This window comes from Mytilus trossulus, chromosome 1 (genome assembly GCF_036588685.1).
Source record: "Mytilus trossulus isolate FHL-02 chromosome 1, PNRI_Mtr1.1.1.hap1, whole genome shotgun sequence".
Lineage (NCBI taxonomy): Eukaryota > Metazoa > Mollusca > Bivalvia > Mytilida > Mytilidae > Mytilus > Mytilus trossulus.
Window position 1 is genome coordinate 105,031,778 of NC_086373.1, and position 22,837 is coordinate 105,054,614.

Here is a 22,837-nt window from a genome sequence, read left to right on the forward strand (position 1 = left end):
TTTGGATGAACACGAATGCGGCCACTTTCGTTTTACACGGAAACCGTCTAAAATTTTACTAAAAAGCTGGAATTATGAAGATTTCAGTAATTTAGTATGACTTAATTGTGCTAGTACTCAATATATGTGCATTGTGTTTATATACATATTTATGTAGCAGATCCATTCTACTATCCAATAAATAACTAGAGTTTACATTTTAACAATTTTGTAAAACTGCTATATTTTGAGGCCAAAAAAGGTTCTTACCGGACCTACTCCTTTATTTATGACCTTTATTTACGTGTCACGGTTTTATACCAAATGGTCAATATTAATCATCAAAATAATTTACTCTATGGGATATTTGAAGAATTTCAACGGAGGCAATTATCTTGGCATGGGCTAAAGTTTTATATTTAGTTGGGAAAGTTTTTATTTTATTTCAGGTCCCGCGCGCAACTCTCGCGCCAGATTGAGAAGAAACCACGTGACGCGGGTTTACAATAGCGACAACTTCGAAAATTTCTTTCTTTTTAGGTGGGAACGTTGAAGAGGCAACACTGACGTATAACGACGGAATGCACACAATGTATTTATTTCTTTTGTCATTGTATGAAATTGACGTTTCGATCACAGTTCACGAGCAGTGCATGCTTTTGATTTAGTTGATCTGGTGTAACTTTAAAACACGTTTATCGATTATTTTCTTACAATGTATATTTTTCAGCAGTAGCTAGAGACATAGATTTGTATTTTGATTTAGGAACAGACATTTTAATGTAGGATTTTACTGAGATTTACGGACTTTGCAAGCAATTTTTACGACATTGAAATTTCTTTTCTCTGCCAAAATTCTTGGGAGTAAGCTGCACACCGTTGTGATAATAAGACGCAATACATGTATACCCTGGTGACTGTAAAGTTTTGGGTCGATTGGTCATGTGTTTTTCAGTTGGCACTGGACACAAGAATGTTGTCAATATTTTTCGAGAAAACAACATTAAGGATAACAATAGAGTTGTCATTCTTCTACGTGGACAGGATAGCAAGCGCAAGATTCAAGAGTTGTAAGTAAAGGGTAACTTCGCGAAAAGAAGGGAGGGGGGCATTTTTTTCTCTCTCATGAAAATGGTACATACGAATGGCTAAACACGCCTTTTAACAATATAAACCAATTGCTTTAAACTTTCTTTCTGTAAAGGGTCCATATTATTGTGTTACCCGGGCTAAAGTTTTATTTTTAGTTGGGAAAGTTTTTATTTTATTTCAGGTCCCGCGCGCAACTCTTGCGCCAGATTGAGAAGACACCACGTGACGCGAGTAGCGACAACTTCGAATATTTCTTTCTTTTTAGGTGGGGACGTTGAAGAGACAACACGTATAACGACGGAATACACACAATGTATTTATTTCTTTTGTCATTGTAGATCCTTGTAGGAAATTGACGTTTCGATCACAGTTCACAAACAGTGCATGCTTTTGATTTAATTGATCCGGTGTCACTTTATAACACGTTTATCGATTATTTTTATTATTTGTATTTTGTTTAAGAACAAACATTTTATTGTAGGATTTTACTGAAATTTACGGACTTAGCAAGCGATTTTTACGGCATTGAAATTTCCTTTCTCTACCAAATTTCTTGGGAGTTAGCAGCACACCGTTGTGATAATAAGACGCAATACATGTATACCCTGGTGACTGTAAAGTTTTGGGTTGATTGGACATGTATTTTTCAGTTGGCACTGGACAATAAAAAAAAATGTTGATCGTTGTTTCTTCCGTATGAAATCAGATCCTTGTCCGGAAACACATTTGACCGAAGTAACACTTTTTATTTCGCCTGATAAGAAACTGGATGCACACGTTTAGGAAAAAAGGGGGTGGGTTAAGGTTTTGTATATACAACTTTATAAAAAGTCAAACGATATTTTCAAGTTGATCGCATGAATACTTATTTGTAAGAAATAGGATCAAATATGTTTGCTCTTTGTTTTATATGTACTATAACAGAAAGAGTTTTATATGTACTATAACAGAAAGAGTTTTATATGTACTATAACAGAGAGAGTTTTATATGTACTATAACGGAAAGAGTTTTATATGTACTATAACAGAAAGGGTTTTATATGTACTATAACAGAAATAGTTTTATATGTACTATAACAGAAAGAGTTTTATATGTACTATAACGGAAAGAGTTTTATATGTACTATAACGGAAAGAGTTTTATATGTACTATAACAGAAAAAGATAAGTTACTACATGATTGTACCTATCAAAGTTGATCTCTCAGATTGAAGGAACGTATTTTCGTGGTCCCATTGTTGTTGTGTATTGATGGAAAAGTTTTCCACTTTTCCTTTGTCATCCTTGTATTGCCTTCCTAACTTTGTATACACATTTCTCCCCATCCCTTTTTCACAAGCCGATTCATTGATTCCACAATAATTGACTACATATTTTTTAAATTTGTTTAACTCCGTGAAGCTTTCGCTGTCCAGCACAATGTTTGTTTTTTCTTTAAGAAAAGGCAAAGAATTTTCATCTTTGTGAAATAACAAAAGGGTTCTAATTGAAATAGTTTTAGAATCTTCTGTCATGATGACTTTCAAAAAACCATCGTCTGCTACCGGAAGTTTATATATGTAATTAAATCAAAATCGCTTAACGGTATAATTGTGGAGCTGATCCGAGCTTAGTCAACTTACTGTTACACGATCTTACATGTACTCTGATCTGGATCTACTCTGTTTCTGGATGCAATTCTGATTGACTTATAATGAAAATGGCACTTTTATCTGTCTGATGTACAGTTTTATGTCAATCCCGTTATAATTCAACATAAAAATCCCGATTTCCCGTGGCTAAAAATGTGATATTCCCGTATCCCGATGTTTTTCTATCCCGAATTCCCGATCTTTAAACAAGGCAATCCCGAATTCCCGTTGCTAAAATCGGCCGATCCCGGCGTCCCGAAAATGGTCTCGCCCCCCCTCAATATATAGTAGTAAATAGTGGCCCCATTACCGGCAGTGCTATTTTTGGCAATTATCTCCTTAAAAGGCGTTTTTTAATAAACTAATTATGGAAAACTGGTGTTGTCTAATTGGAGCTTGATACCTATTTGTGATTTTACTGAACCCAAATATATATGGTCCCATGGCTTTTCTTGGTGAATTTTGGTTATTTTTTTAGTAGTTTTGATCAACATAAAAAAAAAATTTCCCACAGACCTTCATTATATACATTTAAGGACAAATTTGTGCTTGCATGAAACTTTATTCATTATGCTTTCCAGAAAAGAAAAAAAAAAATGATATAAGAACCAATCACAGAGAGCCATCTATTTTTATCTCTATGTCATGTTTTTTTAATTTTTTATCTAAAATCTGATTTATTGCACTATTACTGTTATAATGAATACCATGTCTACAGCATTTGACAGGGCACTCCTGTAGAGTTAGTTTTACTGAACAAACAGGGAGATTGTTCAGTAAATTAATACTAATAATAATAAATGGTTAGATTGACATGTAATTATATTACAGATTACTACAGAAATTACTTTCTGGAAAAAATTACATTTGTGAACCGCTTTGACTCTTGTATATATGCTAGTTGACCTGGTCATGACCTATTGATCAAGGATCACACGATGGAGGCAAGTTAACTGTCAAAGCAATTTGTTATTTATCAATTATGTAGGTGTACATATACTTGGTTGCGAATTGAAGTACATTAATGATTATATAAGTTTATTTATTTATGAATATGTGGTATATTAAATGAAGGATGCTTCAAGGATAGTAGAGGTTTAATCTTTTATCAATGATCATGATCATGATGAAGTCCACAACACGTGGTTTTAAGATTAAATAATATTGAGACACATGCATTGCTGAATAAATATAGCATATATATGCAAGAATAATAATTATATGTACAAGCTTACTTCTTTCAAAATTTTACCATGTCTTTTTGAACAGGGCATACACATCAAAATTTGTAGTTTTATAATTTGAACTGTGGGTGCTCTATGTCATCTTCCCTTCATAACATGGCTGTGCCCATGTAATTTTATTTGGTACATTGAAACCTTAACCAGGTAACAAGAGTGCAACTATTTGCAACTAGAAAAATTAGGTAGCAGTTCCTGTAACTATAAATGTCATTGTCATATTTATAGAACTTATAAAGTATATGGTAGTGCAGCAAACATTTTACTACAAATGAGTTAAAAAAATGATTCAATTTCTTCTCTTTATGGGAAAGGCAATTTTTAATGATAAATACAATCAAAATGTATATTATCTGCACTTCGTTAAATATGAATTTATATATTTTAGATATCAATTTCAACTTAAAGGAATTTTCATCTTTATAGGTGGCTTTATCTTCAAACTAAATTTATCATAGCCTTAATGAATCCTTATTAAAGGTACTGGAACCCTTAAAGCCCCAACTGCTGGAAAAGATTACTTATGTCTCACATAAAGACACATTTGGTAAAGGCTAGACAAAAAAGTCTATCATATATGCATACATTAATTTTAAAAACTATGTTGACTCAACTCACCTTTGAACTCGTATATCATGCCATTTCCCATCAAATAAATTAGTGGAATTATATGTAATTTTGGCTTCACCACCTCCAAGATTATATCGTAATATCAAAGCACCATTTGTAAATCCTAAAGCTAAAAAGTCACTAGATGAAGTCAATGGATAATGTTTTCCACTCCAAAATAGCAGCCCATCTTTAGTTTCTGGTTTTATTTTCATCTGTACATCAATTTTATTTCCATTAACCCTGTTTAAAAATATAAATGACAGGATAAACAACATTTTTTTTTTTTTTTTTTTTTTTGAAGGTATATATATTTTATTGAAATCTTTACATTTGGTAGTTTAAAACATTGATTACCGGTACCTTATCCCGGCCTCGTTAACATTAGTAATGATATTTATATATAAAGGAGTTAGTGGTTGTTAGTAATATTCACCAAATATATATATATAATGTACCAGTATAAATACATGTAAGTTAGATGCTAACAAATATAAAGATGGTTCAATATAAATGTCTTATAAAACAAACAAAAAATAAACAGTTCTTCATAAATGACATATTATTTAGTTTTGGATTTTAAGGAATCAAACAAAGATTTTAAATCCATAGTAGTTTCATTTCTTTTTTCTCTTTCTCCTCTCTTCCCTCCCTTTTCTAAAGCAATAAATGTTTAAATGATTTTATTAAATTTTAACTCCTCCCTCACAAGAAAAAAAATATAAATAAAAAAAATAAAAATAAATAGCTAAGATAAGCTTTAAAACACACTGAAAGTAATTAAGAAAAAGAAAAGCAAAAAAAACCACACAAAAAAAAAACGAAAATGGCCCTTATAGCCCCCAGTCCTTTATCAGGGGCGGATCCAGGATTTTCAGTTAGGGGGGCGCAAATTTTTAATATCGCCGAGCGGAGCGAGGCGAAAAATTTTTGAAGGTAAAATTATTGAAATATTCTTCTTAAGGGGTGAAATGTAGATAGCTTGAACTATTGTGTGTTAAAATAAGCGAGGAATTCAAGTTTAAAGCTGAAACAGCCTTAATCCACACCTGACAACAATCTACAGATAGACGGACGCAAAGTGAGACGAGACAGATCACAATTGCTCACCTAACCAATATATTTTTCAAACGAAAAGCTCTACTTTAACCAGCGATTTTTAATTGTCCTTTCATACTTTCTGTTTTTTACTTTTTTGATTTTCGGAGGTCGTGCCAGACTTCACTGTGTTCTCCACAAACAACTAAAATCAGAATGAGATGCATTTACGCAGATATTTTTATTTACTTGGGATCCCAAGCATACGGTAATACGGTACAGAATTCGGCTAAATATTTAGGTTGCAAGGGAGAAATAAATATAGACCAGAGATACAAATTAATAAACTAACCTTTCGCTTAAAACAGTATTTCTATCTTTCATTACGGATATTATAAAAGAATCTCACCTGCCGACTGTTTTCTGGACCGTGTCATGATGAAATTGTGAATGTGATTTAGGGATGTTTTGGAACTTCGATTATCAAACAAATTGATTATAAAAACCGCAAACACAATGTTATAGCTGTTTTTACTTTAACAGCTAAAAACCTATTATATCTGTCATCAAACGCAGCTCCGCGATTGACACATTCCTTTCAAATTATTGATAGAACTTTGATAAAGCGTAGGTCAGTTGATTAGTAATCACGTTGATTCTGTGAAACTGACTGTTTTATATATACTTTGAATGTTAAAAAAGATTGAATGGTCTCTTCTGATACTTAAATATGTCGAAGTCAACCCATGCTTTACAAATTTTAGGGGGGGCGCACGCCCGCCACGCCCCCGCCTAAATCCGCCCCTGTTTATGAATATATAAATAAATATCAGGAAATAACAATGTAAAGAGGTAAATAGAAAAAAGAAATGAGAACCACTTGCATTCACTTTCACTTTCTCTCAGTCTCTCATACACACATGCAATTCTTACTTACATACACACATACATTACTTAATTATGTACATAATTATTGTTCACAATTACATCAAAGAATAACCAAAATCTAATCAAAAAATTTGCTCACAGATTAATATCATACTCTATGGTGGAAATATATATTGTAATGGGGTCCAAAATTTTTCATATACATCAACATTATTATATTTCTTTGCAATATAATATTCATATGACTGATATTGTTTTATTCTATTTTTAAAACCAAAAATATTAGGAGTAAGTTCCTTAAACTTACATTTATAAATATAATTTTTTGCTACTATAAATAAAAGATTCATGAATAAGCTTTCTGAATAGAAACCAAGGAATATCTGCTTTTTACTGATGGCAAAATCCCTGCTATACAATCTTATTCTTTTATGTGATCTTTAATAAATTTTGGAATATTGGAGATTAGACTGTAATATTTCAGAAAATTATTTGTAAGAATCTTATGTCTAATCTTTTCAAATGTAAAGAATTCTTTGTTTTGACCATTTACAAGGTCTTTTATATACTGTACACCAAAGTCCTTCCATTGCATATAAATAGTGTAATCTGAAAGTGGCACAAAATTTAAAATATCTAGCGATAATATATCATTTGTACAAGCCTCAGTATCAGGCTTTGCAGTATGTAAGCAAAGTAAAACATCTTTCAACTGGCTCAACAATAATTCTTTGTTGTGAATATGAATACCATGGATGTCAGATGTAGATTTTAGTTTTAGCGCTAATAATTCAACACCTATAATAAATAAATATGGGGATAGGGGGTCACCTTGTCTACAGCCTCGCTCAAGATTGAAGAAACTTGACAAATTACCATTATTTATTACACAGCTTTTAGCTTCTGAATAGAGAGTCTCAAACCATTTGCATATAGATGGTCCGAAATTAAAGCTTTTTAGAGCTTTTACTATAAAATCCCACTCAACAGAATCAAATGCTTTCTCAAAATCAACAAGTAACAGTAAACCAGTCATATTATGCTCTTCAAGATAGTGCATAAGATCATATAATAAGCGAATGTTTTCCCCAATGAACCTATCTTTAATAAACCCATTCTGAGTGTCACTTATAATAAATGGCAATACTGGTTTGAGTCTGTTAGCTATAGCTGCTGAAGCTATTTTAATGTCAGTATTCAGTAAACTGATGGGTCGCCAATTACTCATATATCTCCTATCTTTTCCATCTTTTGGAAGGCAAGTAATGACACTCTGATATTGAAAACTAGAAAAATTTCTATGCTCATACCCAAAATATAAAGATCGATATACAAATGGACCAAGATCTCTCCAATTTTTTTTTATAAAAATCAACTGTAAATCCATCAGAACCTGGACTCTTACCATTTGTCATTTGTTTCAGTGCCAAAGCACATTCATCAAATGTCAAATTACCCTCACACAGATCACTTTGTTCCTGTGTGAGTTTAACATTATGGTTATAAAAAGAGTTGTCTTCCCTGTCAGATCTTCTGCTTGAATACAGAGTTTTATAAAATTTCTGTTGTTCAAAAAGAATGCTTGACTGTTCAGAAATATGTTTACCTTGGTCATCAATCAATTCAGCCATTGTTTTTTTAATGAAGTTACTCTTCTCTAATTTGCAAAAGTATTCGGAGCATTTTTCTCCATTTTCATGCCAGTTTGCTCTTGATCTGAGGAGTAAACCTTCAATCTATTGTTCCCTTTTATTTTCTAGTTCTAGTTTCTTCCCATATAAAGTAGCTTGAACATTAACATTTGGTGACATATTCATAATATTTTCTAATTGTTCAACCTCTTTTTCAAGCTTAGATGTATGTTCTCTATCCTCTCTATTTTTTCCAATACTATAAGAAATGGACAAAGTCCTGATCTTCATCTTCAGGATTCCAAAAAATAATTGATCATTACATGTAAGTTTAACATCGAGACAATTTTGAATGTCACCTGAAAGATAATACTCAGAAATAGTGTCTTTTATACATGTCTTAATTTTTTTCACATACGGTACTCAACATCTCTTACAAGTTGTGAATTAAATTTCCAATACCCCTTTCCCCGCTTAGCAAGACTGGCAGAAAAAGTAAAGACAATGGCAGAATGATCTGTCTTATAACCGGGTATAATCTTCGTGTTCTTCATAAGAGAATATATGTCCTCAGTGACTAAGAAATAGTCTAGTCGACTTTGTTTAATAGCAGACGGTTGACGCCAAGTAAATTTTCTGTCAGTAGGGTGACATGTTCGCCAAGGATCTTTTCACGAGATTTGGGATTTCTTTTATGTAAAATGTTATATGTATCTAGATTGCAGTCCTGGACAACATTAACACCACATAATAAAATACTAGTATTAGCATACAATGCTATTTTATATAATATATCATCAAACAATAATGGTTCATCTGTATTATATCCATATAGACATACTAAAGTCAATCTCTGTTCAAATAAAGTGATATCAATAACAATATAACGACCATTCTGGTCAAATTTAGTGTCATGAATAGTAAAATCTAAACCCTTTTTAAACATGATACTAACTCCAGCGCTTCTATTGTTATGGTGACAAAAAATGCAAGTATTGCCCCATTCTTTTTCCCATATTTTTTCAACATCTTTACTGCTATGTGTTTCTTGAAAACATATAATTGAAGCATGTTTGCCCTTTGCCCAATCAAAGACATCCAATCTTTTCTTTTTATTAGAAAATAAACCCCTTACATTCATAGTATATTAATATTATTATCTATTCCCATAGGTTATGTATATATAACAGATAGAACATAAACCCGAGAGCAAATAAGTTAATTGTAAAACAGTAATAAAGTACATATTGTAATCACATACACACAACACACATACAATAAAATGACACTGGTGATAATGTACAAAACACATCAGATTGGTTTCACAGTATTGGCATAAATTATGAACAGTTTTTAAAAATTAATAAAAAAAAAGAACACAACAAAAAAAAATGTATCAACATAGGCTTGAAGATTATCTTACTCAAAGTTAAAAAAATAAATAATAATGTTGTAGTCTAATAGTGATTTAAAGCAAAGAATGAATTGATTGCTTCTTTATTTCTTTATTTTTTTATTGAAAGGAAGGATAAACAACATAAATAATATGATCTTCAGCCTGCTTTCCAGGATAAAATATATTGACAAGGTGTTAGAGATGGACAGAGGTTTGAAGACATTTTTTTTGCACCTCATCATACAAACGATTTACATTAAAAAAAATTGGGTTTTGTGCTTCCTACAATTTCTAATCATTCACACATAACAGATTTTTAACATCTCTCAATCCCCAATCATCTTTGAGATGATTATTCTGAGAAATGTATATAAAAGTCATGATATATATAAATTCATTAAAATAATGTATGTGTATGTTTTTTGCGAAGATGACACATAATACACTTCAATAGTATTTGAAGTTAGATATTTAGATTTTAATCCTATAAAAATCTCACTTTTGTGGTAAATATTTTAATTACATGGCAATAAATACACAAAAAGTTCTAATTCTTTTGTTGAATAACCAATTTTAATGGTTACAGGGAGATAACTGCGGATAATTTTTGTAGAGAACAATTATAGTTTACAAATGTCGGGAATATAACTAACAACTATTTATTTAAATTTTTACACATGTCAACCTTTATAGTGTAAACCTGTTGACCTGTCAGTCTGTCAACTTATGTACATATAAACTTATTTACTTCTTAAGTTAAACCAATTTATTTCTCTGTTCTTCCGATGAACGACAGTACCGTTTATCCTACTTGAACCATTAAAATAATATTAACATAAGTTTATTTAGGTGATTGCATTATACATGTATGTTTTAATGCCTAATGTATGCGTTAAACTGCAGTCAAAATTGTAAAGGTGCTACCGGTAATCCAGTTCTTGCATTTACATGTAATAGGTTGCTACATGTACATGAAAGAAAATAATCCTTACATTAAATCAGTTTGAGGCTTCATTTTTTCCAACTCAAATCAACATGATATCTGGTAAGCTTATTAGATACTGCTTAAAGGGAAATAATTCTCACATATTAATTTTTTGATTGTCTCCCCTATTAACTTTTTCTTCTGTGCATGGACTGACTATTCAATGATCTATTCTGTTATATTTAAATATTGTGTGGTTTAATTGATTTTTGGATACTTATATTCACTTCAGCCATTGGTTTCAATGAATATCACTTTTTCAAAGTCATTAAAACTGCATAGTTACCTCATCTTAAAAACAATAATTGTATACTATAACTAACCTTTCAATAATATCCTTTTCTGAATACATGAGGTAACTATGTCCACTAAAATGTGCAGCATCTATTTTCTCTTCTATAACTGAAATTCAAAATTACGAAAAAGTTCTAGCCTTTCCATATTTTGATGGGTTATACTATATCATTCCACACAAACTTTTCAAATCAATTCAATGCAAGACATCCTCATGCTTTGACATTATCATAGCCAGAACAAGTCATGGTGCTATCTGGAAATACTACAGTATCATTTAAATCTGTGGAATGATATCCCAGGATACAGAAACAGTTAGATATACTAGTGTTATACGTTTGTATATCAATATATTTATGTGCGGTTCGCGTATGATTTTTGAAGTATGTAATTTATTCTATTGTGTTTTAAAAATAGTTGTAAACCGGTTTTGGCGGTCAGTATATAATGAAAGTTTGCACGAGATTTAACTATCTAGGTTTGAGCAGTGACCATTGTCATACATTTCCTTGTATTGAAGTTGTATGTAAAGAATTAATGTGTTTTGTATATATTTTGTAGATGTTTGATTGCTGTCTTTTACCGGTACTGTTGATTGTGTGATGTTTATAAACAGGGATTTGTTTTCATAGATGCATGGTTTCCAGACATGAACTGTTAATGATGTTTGATATTAGATAAATATTGTGATTTCTGGATCTATAGTTATTAAAATTTAGATGGTCAATGCGCCTAACAGTACCTTAATATGTATTTAGTTTTCTATTATGGCTTTATCGTATAAAGGTACATATCTGAATGTGCTCAGATATGTATGCTTTACAAATATCTAGAGAGATTTAGCACATAAATACTTTATGTTCGTTTGAAAACAGTGAATTTAGAACATAAGACAGTTACCTTTTTTTACTCTTAATTCGTCTTAGTTGTGATGGGTGATAAATGGAAATAAAATAGTGATAAATATAGTAAGTCACAATTGAAAAGGCTGTAAAATATTTTTAATTCAAAAACTGAACAGCATTTTAAACTTTTATTTATAATATAAAATGTATTTTATGCGTACAATGTGTCCAAATTAAGAAAGCTTAGGCATAAGAAAATTGAAACTGGAAGTGAACAGCACATTGACCAAAACGGCTTTCCCTGTATTGGCTCTGTCCGAAAAGCAGTATTAACACTTGATTTATATCAACAGGGCAATGTCATCAGTATTGCACATGCTGATTTATCCGTATATGTTTTTCTTACTATGCTCACAATGTGTGCCATGATACCTCAGAGGGCAATAACAAATATATCTGTCTTTATTTACTATGCTCACAATGTGTGCCATGATACCTCAGAGGGCAATAACAAATATATATGTCTTTACTTACTATGCTCACAATGTGTGCCATGATACCTCAGAGGGCAATAACAAATATATATGTCTTTATTTACTATGCTCACAATGTGTGCCATGATACCTCAGAGGGCAATAACAAATATATATGTCTTTATTTACTATGCTCACAATGTGTGCCATGATACCTCAGAGGGCAATAACAAATATATATGTCTTTACTTACTATCCTCGCAATCTGAGCCATATCCCAGAGGGCAATAACAAATATATATATGTCTTTACTTACTATGCTCACAATGTGTGCCATGATACCTAAGAGGGCAATAACAAATATATCTGTCTTTACTTACTATCCTCGCAATCTGAGCCATATCCCAGAGGGCAATAACAAATATATATGTCTTTACTTACCATCGTCGCAATCTGAGCCATGATATCCCAGAGGGCAATAACAATGATATATGTCTCTACTTACTTTCCTCACAATCTGAGCCATGATATCCCAGAGGGCAATAACAATGATATCTGTCTTTACTTACCATCCTGACAATGTGAGCCATGATATCCCAGAGGGCAATAACAATTATATATGTCTTTACTTACTATCCTGACAATGTGAGCCATGATACCTCAGAGGGCAATAACAAATATATATGTCTTTACTTACTATCCTCGCAATCTGAGCCATGATATCCCAGAGGGCAATAACAAATATATGTCTTTACTTACTATCCTCGCAATCTGAGCCATGATATCCCAGAGGGCAATAACAAATATATATGTCTTTACTTACTATCCTCGCAATCTGAGCCATGACATCCCAGAGGGCAATAACAAATATATATGTCTTTACTTACTATCCTGACAATCTGAGCCATGATATCCCAGAGGGCAATAACAAATATATATGTCTTTACTTACTATCCTGACAATCTGAGCCATGATATCCCAGAGGGCAATAACATATATATATGTCTTTACTTACTATCCTGACAATCTGAGCCATGATATCCGAGAGGGCAATAACATATATATATGTCTTTACTTACTATCCTGACAATCTGAGCCATGATATCCCAGAGGGCAATAACATATATATATGTCTTTACTTACTATCCTGACAATCTGAGCCATGATATCCCAGAGGGCAATAACATATATATATGTCTTTACTTACTATCCTGACAATCTGAGCCATGATATCCCAGAGGGCAATAACATATATATATGTCTTTACTTACTATCCTGACAATCTGAGCCATGATATCCCAGAGGGCAATAACATATATATATGTCTTTACTTACTATCCTCGCAATCTGAGCCATGATATCCCAGAGGGCAATAACAATGATATTCTCCCTTATCAGGTTGACATTCGCCAGCATTTAAACATGGTTGATCTACACAAGGATGATCACAGTTGTCAATGTTAATACCTTCTCTAGCATCAGACACAACCTCTAAAGGTTGACCATTAATTATCATCTACAAATATAAATATTACATTTTTAATTGAGTGTTTATACTTCTCTAATACCAAATTGTATCTGAGGATGTGGGCTTTTAATTATAACTTGAAATTATATATATGCAACACTTCCAAACATGTCCTTCCCCCAAAACATGTCCTATTCCCCCCAAACGTGTCCAATTCCCCAAAACGTGTCCATTCTCCCAAAACGTATTCAATATTCCCTAAATGTGTCCAACTTCATGATCCGCAAACATGTCTGCTAATTGTAATTTGCCAAAAGATGTCCATTATTACACGCCAAAAGGTCTCACATATTTTAGCTCTATGCCTTCCCAAATCAATAACATTAACAGCAATTCTATGATGGGGGACGCAATTGAGGAAGTGGTCATTTGTAGTTTATACAATGCAAGTTGTTAATTATTAGCAAAAGAAATATTGCAAATTTAATCTGTAACATATGAATTGACTTTTGACTGAAATGGATTATTGTCAAGTTGCAAGTATTGCATGTGCATTAAGCAAACATACATATAATTCTTGTACTGTTGAATTAATAGTTTAAAAATTCAGCAATTTTCCATTTGTAAGGGGGCATAACTCTAATACCTTTTGTATACAGCCAGTATATGATGAGGTCAGATTGGCTAGTTTAGATATTACCTTTTGTATACAGCCAGTATATGATGAGGTCAGATTTGCTAGTTTAGATATTACCTTTTGTATACAGCCAGTATATGATGAGGTCAGATTTGCTAGTTTAGATATTACCTTTTGTATACAGCCAGTGTATGATGAGGTCAGATTGGCTAGTTTAGATATTACCTTTTGTATACAGCCAGTATATGATGAGGTCAGATTGGCTAGTTTAGATATTACCTTTTGTATACAGCCAGTATATGATGAGGACAGATTAGCAAGTTTAGATATTACCTTTTGTATACAGCCAGTATATGATGAGGTCAGATTGGCTAGTTTATATATTACCTTTTGTATACAGCCAGTATATGATGAGGTCAGATTTGCTAGTTTAGATATTACCTTTTGTATACAGCCAGTGTATGATGAGGTCAGATTAGCAAGTTTAGATATTACCTTTTGTATACAGCCAGTATATGATGAGGTCAGATTGGCTAGTTTAGATATTACCTTTTGTATACAGCCAGTATATGATGAGGTCAGATTGGCTAGTTTAGATATTACCTTTTGTATACAGCCAGTATATGATGAGGTCAGATTGGCTAGTTTAGATATTACCTTTTGTATACAGCCAGTGTATGATGAGGTCAGATTAGCAAGTTTAGATATTACCTTTTGTATACAGCCAGTGTATGATGAGGTCAGATTGGCTAGTTTAGATATTACCTTTTGTATACAGCCAGTGTATGATGAGGTCAGATTTGCTAGTTTAGATATTACCTTTTGTATACAGCCAGTGTATGATGAGGTCAGATTAGCAAGTTTAGATATTACCTTTTGTATACAGCCAGTATATGATGAGGTCAGATTGGCTAGTTTAGATATTACCTTTTGTATACAGCCAGTATATGATGAGGTCAGATTGGCTAGTTTAGATATTACCTTTTGTATACAGCCAGTATATGATGAGGTCAGATTGGCTAGTTTAGATATTACCTTTTGTATACAGCCAGTATATGATGAGGTCAGATTTGCTAGTTTAGATATTACCTTTTGTATACAGCCAGTATATGATGAGGTCAGATTTGCTAGTTTAGATATTACCTTTTGTATACAGCCAGTATATGATGAGGTCAGATTTGCTAGTTTAGATATTACCTTTTGTATACAGCCAGTATATGATGAGGTCAGATTAGCAAGTTTAGATATTACCTTTTGTATACAGCCAGTGTATGATGAGGTCAGATTAGCAAGTTTAGATATTACCTTTTGTATACAGCCAGTGTATGATGAGGTCAGATTGGCTAGTTTAGATATTACCTTTTGTATACAGCCAGTGTATGATGAGGTCAGATTAGCAAGTTTAGATATTACCTTTTGTATACAGCCAGTATATGATGAGGTCAGATTTGCTAGTTTAGATATTACCTTTTGTATACAGCCAGTATATGATGAGGTCAGATTGGCTAGTTTAGATATTACCTTTTGTATACAGCCAGTATATGATGAGGTCAGATTTGCTAGTTTAGATATTACCTTTTGTATACAGCCAGTGTATGATGAGGTCAGATTGGCTAGTTTAGATATTACCTTTTGTATACAGCCAGTATATGATGAGGTCAGATTTGCTAGTTTAGATATTACCTTTTGTATACAGCCAGTGTATGATGAGGTCAGATTGGCTAGTTTAGATATTACCTTTTGTATACAGCCAGTATATGATGAGGTCAGATTGGCTAGTTTAGATATTACCTTTTGTATACAGCCAGTATATGATGAGGTCAGATTGGCTAGTTTAGATATTACCTTTTGTATACAGCCAGTATATGATGAGGTCAGATTGGCTAGTTTAGATATTACCTTTTGTATACAGCCAGTGTATGATGAGGTCAGATTGGCTAGTTTAGATATTACCTTTTGTATACAGCCAGTATATGATGAGGTCAGATTTGCTAGTTTAGATATTACCTTTTGTATACAGCCAGTGTATGATGAGGTCAGATTGGCTAGTTTAGATATTACCTTTTGTATACAGCCAGTATATGATGAGGTCAGATTTGCTAGTTTAGATATTACCTTTTGTATACAGCCAGTGTATGATGAGGTCAGATTGGCTAGTTTAGATATTACCTTTTGTATACAGCCAGTGTATGATGAGGTCAGATTGGCTAGTTTAGATATTACCTTTTGTATACAGCCAGTGTATGATGAGGTCAGATTAGCAAGTTTAGATATTACCTTTTGTATACAGCCAGTATATGATGAGGTCAGATTAGCAAGTTTAGATATTACCTTTTGTATACAGCCAGTGTATGATGAGGTCAGATTAGCTAGTTTAGATATTACCTTTTGTATACAGCCAGTATATGATGAGGTCAGATTAGCTAGTTTAGATATTACCTTTTGTATACAGCCAGTGTATGATGAGGTCAGATTGGCTAGTTTAGATATTACCTTTTGTATACAGCCAGTATATGATGAGGTCAGATTAGCAAGTTTAGATATTACCTTTTGTATACAGCCAGTGTATGATGAGGTCAGATTAGCAAGTTTAGATATTACCTTTTGTATACAGCCAGTGTATGATGAGGTCAGATTGGCTAGTTTAGATATTACCTTTTGTATACAGCCAGTGTATGATGAGGTCAGATTGGCTAGTTTAGATATTACCTTTTGTATACAGCCAGTATATGATGAGGTCAGATTAGCAAGTTTAGATATTACCTTTTGTATACAGCCAGTATATGATGAGGTCAGATTGGCTAGTTTAGATATTACCTTTTGTATACAGCCAGTATATGATGAGGTCAGATTGGCTAGTTTAGATATTACCTTTTGTATACAGCCAGTGTATGATGAGGTCAGATTGGCTAGTTTAGATATTACCTTTTGTATACAGCCAGTGTATGATGAGGTCAGATTGGCTAGTTTAGATATTACCTTTTGTATACAGCCAGTATATGATGAGGTCAGATTGGCTAGTTTAGATATTACCTTTTGTATACAGCCAGTATATGATGAGGTCAGATTGGCTAGTTTAGATATTACCTTTTGTATACAGCCAGTGTATGATGAGGTCAGATTGGCTAGTTTAGATATTACCTTTTGTATACAGCCAGTATATGATGAGGTCAGATTGGCTAGTTTAGATATTACCTTTTGTATACAGCCAGTGTATGATGAGGTCAGATTGGCTAGTTTAGATATTACCTTTTGTATACAGCCAGTATATGATGAGGTCAGATTGGCTAGTTTAGATATTACCTTTTGTATACAGCCAGTGTATGATGAGGTCAGATTGGCTAGTTTAGATATTACCTTTTGTATACAGCCAGTATATGATGAGGTCAGATTTGCTAGTTTAGATATTACCTTTTGTATACAGCCAGTATATGATGAGGTCAGATTTGCTAGTTTAGATATTACCTTTTGTATACAGCCAGTGTATGATGAGGTCAGATTGGCTAGTTTAGATATTACCTTTTGTATACAGCCAGTGTATGATGAGGTCAGATTTGCTAGTTTAGATATTACCTTTTGTATACAGCCAGTATATGATGAGGTCAGATTAGCAAGTTTAGATATTACCTTTTGTATACAGCCAGTATATGATGAGGTCAGATTGGCTAGTTTAGATATTACCTTTTGTATACAGCCAGTATATGATGAGGTCAGATTGGCTAGTTTAGATATTACCTTTTGTATACAGCCAGTATATGATGAGGTCAGATTTGCTAGTTTAGATATTACCTTTTGTATACAGCCAGTATATGATGAGGTCAGATTTGCTAGTTTAGATATTACCTTTTGTATACAGCCAGTGTATGATGAGGTCAGATTGGCTAGTTTAGATATTACCTTTTGTATACAGCCAGTGTATGATGAGGTCAGATTGGCTAGTTTAGATATTACCTTTTGTATACAGCCAGTGTATGATGAGGTCAGATTAGCAAGTTTAGATATTACCTTTTGTATACAGCCAGTATATGATGAGGTCAGATTGGCTAGTTTAGATATTACCTTTTGTATACAGCCAGTATATGATGAGGTCAGATTGGCTAGTTTAGATATTACCTTTTGTATACAGCCAGTATATGATGAGGTCAGATTTGCTAGTTTAGATATTACCTTTTGTATACAGCCAGTATATGATGAGGTCAGATTTGCTAGTTTAGATATTACCTTTTGTATACAGCCAGTGTATGATGGGGTCAGATTGGCTAGTTTAGATATTACCTTTTGTATACAGCCAGTATATGATGAGGTCAGATTTGCTAGTTTAGATATTACCTTTTGTATACAGCCAGTATATGATGAGGTCAGATTTGCTAGTTTAGATATTACCTTTTGTATACAGCCAGTATATGATGAGGTCAGATTAGCAAGTTTAGATATTACCTTTTGTATACAGCCAGTATATGATGAGGTCAGATTAGCAAGTTTAGATATTACCTTTTGTATACAGCCAGTATATGATGAGGTCAGATTAGCAAGTTTAGATATTACCTTTTGTATACAGCCAGTGTATGATGAGGTCAGATTAGCAAGTTTAGATATTACCTTTTGTATACAGCCAGTGTATGATGAGGTCAGATTAGCAAGTTTAGATATTACCTTTTGTATACAGCCAGTGTATGATGAGGTCAGATTAGCAAGTTTAGATATTACCTTTTGTATACAGCCAGTGTATGATGAGGTCAGATTAGCAAGTTTAGATATTACCTTTTGTATACAGCCAGTATATGATGAGGTCAGATTTGCTAGTTTAGATATTACCTTTTGTATACAGCCAGTATATGATGAGGTCAGATTAGCAAGTTTAGATATTACCTTTTGTATACAGCCAGTATATGATGAGGTCAGATTGGCTAGTTTAGATATTACCTTTTGTATACAGCCAGTATATGATCAGGTCAGATTAGCAAGTTTAGATATTACCTTTTGTATACAGCCAGTGTATGATGAGGTCAGATTTGCTAGTTTAGATATTACCTTTTGTATACAGCCAGTATATGATGAGGTCAGATTGGCTAGTTTAGATATTACCTTTTGTATACAGCCAGTATATGATGAGGTCAGATTTGCTAGTTTAGATATTACCTTTTGTATACAGCCAGTATATGATGAGGTCAGATTTGCTAGTTTAGATATTACCTTTTGTATACAGCCAGTATATGATGAGGTCAGATTTGCTAGTTTAGATATTACCTTTTGTATACAGCCAGTATATGATGAGGTCAGATTTGCTAGTTTAGATATTACCTTTTGTATACAGCCAGTGCATGATGAGGTCAGATTAGCAAGTTTAGATATTACCTTTTGTATACAGCCAGTATATGATGAGGTCAGATTAGCAAGTTTAGATATTACCTTTTGTATACAGCCAGTGTATGATGAGGTCAGATTAGCAAGTTTAGATATTACCTTTTGTATACAGCCAGTATATGATGAGGTCAGATTGGCTAGTTTAGATATTACCTTTTGTATACAGCCAGTGTATGATGAGGTCAGATTTGCTAGTTTAGATATTACCTTTTGTATACAGCCAGTATATGATGAGGTCAGATTGGCTAGTTTAGATATTACCTTTTGTATACAGCCAGTGTATGATGAGGTCAGATTGGCTAGTTTAGATATTACCTTTTGTATACAGCCAGTATATGATGAGGTCAGATTAGCAAGTTTAGATATTACCTTTTGTATACAGCCAGTATATGATGAGGTCAGATTAGCAAGTTTAGATATTACCTTTTGTATACAGCCAGTGTATGATGAGGTCAGATTAGCAAGTTTAGATATCTGATCAAAGTTTTCATGTCCACCAATGTAAAGATCCTGTAACAATGTCAGTTGTGTGAAGCCACCTTCAGCATTTCCCACCACTCTCAGTTGGTTGTCTATCTCCATTATACCTTGTAATCCTGTTCTCGTAACTTTTACATGGTGCCACTCATTTAATGTAACCTGCTGAATACTCCTGAATAATTATAAACAAAAACTTTTAATTAAGTTGTGTATAAAATGGATAGCAATCTTATGTTATGTTTCAGACACTTGTAAATGGCTTTTTAAAAGAGAAAATATTCGTACAAAAAATGTGACAAACTCGATTCCCTGAATAAATTTAGCTTTGCTTCGCATGTCACTTTTAAAGCCATCAAATTTTACTTCCCTTGTGTTAACAATTAGTTGTTGTAAACTTAAGGACATTTGAGTAACTTTAAAACCATATAAAATATAAAGTTTTATTTTTAGAGTTTTATTGTATGCATGTATTTTTATAAAAGGAAAACCATGTTAGCTGTAAAAGGATATCTAAGAATACATACGCAGCCATTAAGAAACAAACTAGATGTCCCACTAAAAATGTTGCCTAGCTATCCTCCTTTTCAGAATCCTGGATCCATATCTTACAATTCTATAATTTGATTGGACTTAACATTCCAAAAGTTGTATCTTATTTCCACATTACATGTAACATCTATGACTATAACCTCAATGTTAATCCTGCAGACATTTTCAATATGAAGCACATCCAAACAAAATGCACTTCTGTAAATGCTTTAAAACATTATTATTTTCAAAAAGGCATTCAATTTTTAAATGCAAATTCCAAGTAGTTTTACTTTTGATCACACCCTTAGTTTTACCTTAGTACTCCTGGTCCAGTACCCAGATCAAATTTGAATTCTAGATGTCCTTCCCTCATTGCTAATGAAATAAAGTCTCCCTTTCTGTCATTAGTGTAACCATTATACAATATCAGTCCCTCCCAACTGGTTGGTTTGAACACCATTTCAATCTCAGTAAAAGATAAAGAAGATCTTTCTAGACCTGGGTGTCTAACAAATGAATGACCATCAAAATAGGGAACATGTATCTCAATTCCTACAAAACAAAAATTAAATTCTGTAAAACATGAACATATTTTTCTTACAGCTTTAAACAATTTGCCATTGTATCAATTAAGATGACATATTTAAATGCATTATTAATCCAACAAAAAAGTAGAATTGTTGGTTATTTCAACAATATATAATAAATTCATTGTACAACATGCAGGATTTTGACTATAGTATAATATTTTCTAAATCAAATTCCAGATATGTAGGATTTTCAACCATGTCATTATGTTTTTCAGTCAAATTTTGGATTTAATGTCTGTACTTCTTTTTAGTAGTGAACATTGCATCAAACACTTATAAATTGTTTATATTTAGGTAAAATATGGGAATGAGCAAATTCACATTTTTTCCTAGAAATGTAAATGTCCTTTCACCCCTAGTAGAAGACAAACAAAGTTATAATGTTGGACTCAAAATATATGATGATGCATTCAAGACTAATTCTTTCTTTAAGAAACAACTTTTGCAAGAATTCTTTATAATTATTTTAAAAGTAACATTACCCAAGCTTTTGGAATACATGTATTAAGCATGCATTCTCTAAAATAATTACTCACTTTGTTGACAGAGCTCTCCTGTCCAACCCAATGGACATAAACATACATGCTGATCTGCTGAGGTAGCTGTACATAAACCTCCATTTTGACAAGTAACTCCTAAGCATTCCTCAGAACTGCATTCATCTGGATATACAAAATTGGTTTGAAAAAAAAAAACATTTCTTAAAGTCAATTCTTTGAACCAAAATGTATCTAACATTAAATTTCTCAACATGACAACTCTAAATCTGTATGCCAAAAAGCAGTGCTTTAGACTTTGAATTCTATGATTGCCCATGTTCAAAGTGGCAATTATAAATGCAATACAAAATTAAAAAAACATAATAAGTCCAAATTGATGTGGTCAGATTGTAAGTAAGCAAACATGTGTTAATTGAAGGGGTATTATATAACTTTCTGGCCTAGATCTGCTTACCTAGAAGCATATTTTTTAATTAACAAATGGGTATAGCTTTGCCCGCCAAAAATCCTCTTTAATTACCAATAAGTAGCTTAGTTGTATCTACAAAAAGTTGTTATTCACACTTACCAACATTCAGACCAAGTTCTGCTTGACCAAAGAAGTCCACTTGTCTCATGTCATACTGCTCGTCGTTAATATGCATACTCTGTATACAACCAACAAATGACTGTGTTACACCAACTCTCTCAGCAATAGAATGTATATCAATATATCCACCAAGATATAACTTCAATCTTAGAGTCAGTCTAGAGTAAGCTCCCTTTAAAAAAAATCATTATTAATGTCAATTCAATATGAATTGCTACTACATGTATAAGTATTCATTGTTTGTGGAATCTGAGAAAAGACAAAATATCAACAGAAACAAGAATGTGTCCCCAGGAAACAGATGCCCCATTCGCACTAGCATTTGCTATGTTCAGTTGACTGTGAAATTGGGGTAAAAACTCTAATTTGGCATTTAAATTAGAAAGATCATATCAAAGGGAACATGTGTACTTAGTTTCAATATAAAAAAGAAGATGTGGTATGATTGCCAATGAGACAACTATCCACAAAAGACCAAAATGACACAAACATTAACAACAAGTGAAACTGCGAGCTACTGCTCACTGATGATACCCCCGTCGCAAGTGGATAATATTAATAGTGTAAAAATATGCA

At 32.7% G+C, this 22,837-nt stretch overlaps 1 protein-coding gene across 1 annotated transcript in view; it reads right to left on the minus strand.

Moving 5' to 3' along the window:
- LOC134705579 (uncharacterized) overlaps positions 1-22,837 on the minus strand; it is a 96,192-nt gene that overhangs the window by 20,720 nt on the left and 52,635 nt on the right. Inside the window, exons 22-28 of the mRNA XM_063564305.1 lie at positions 22,241-22,433; positions 21,709-21,834; positions 20,897-21,134; positions 19,995-20,223; positions 13,438-13,618; positions 10,814-10,892; positions 4,562-4,795 (exon numbers count right to left, since the gene is read on the minus strand). Coding sequence (XP_063420375.1) covers positions 4,562-4,795; positions 10,814-10,892; positions 13,438-13,618; positions 19,995-20,223; positions 20,897-21,134; positions 21,709-21,834; positions 22,241-22,433 — 1,280 coding nt within the window. The remainder of the gene's footprint in view (positions 1-4,561; positions 4,796-10,813; positions 10,893-13,437; positions 13,619-19,994; positions 20,224-20,896; positions 21,135-21,708; positions 21,835-22,240; positions 22,434-22,837) is intronic.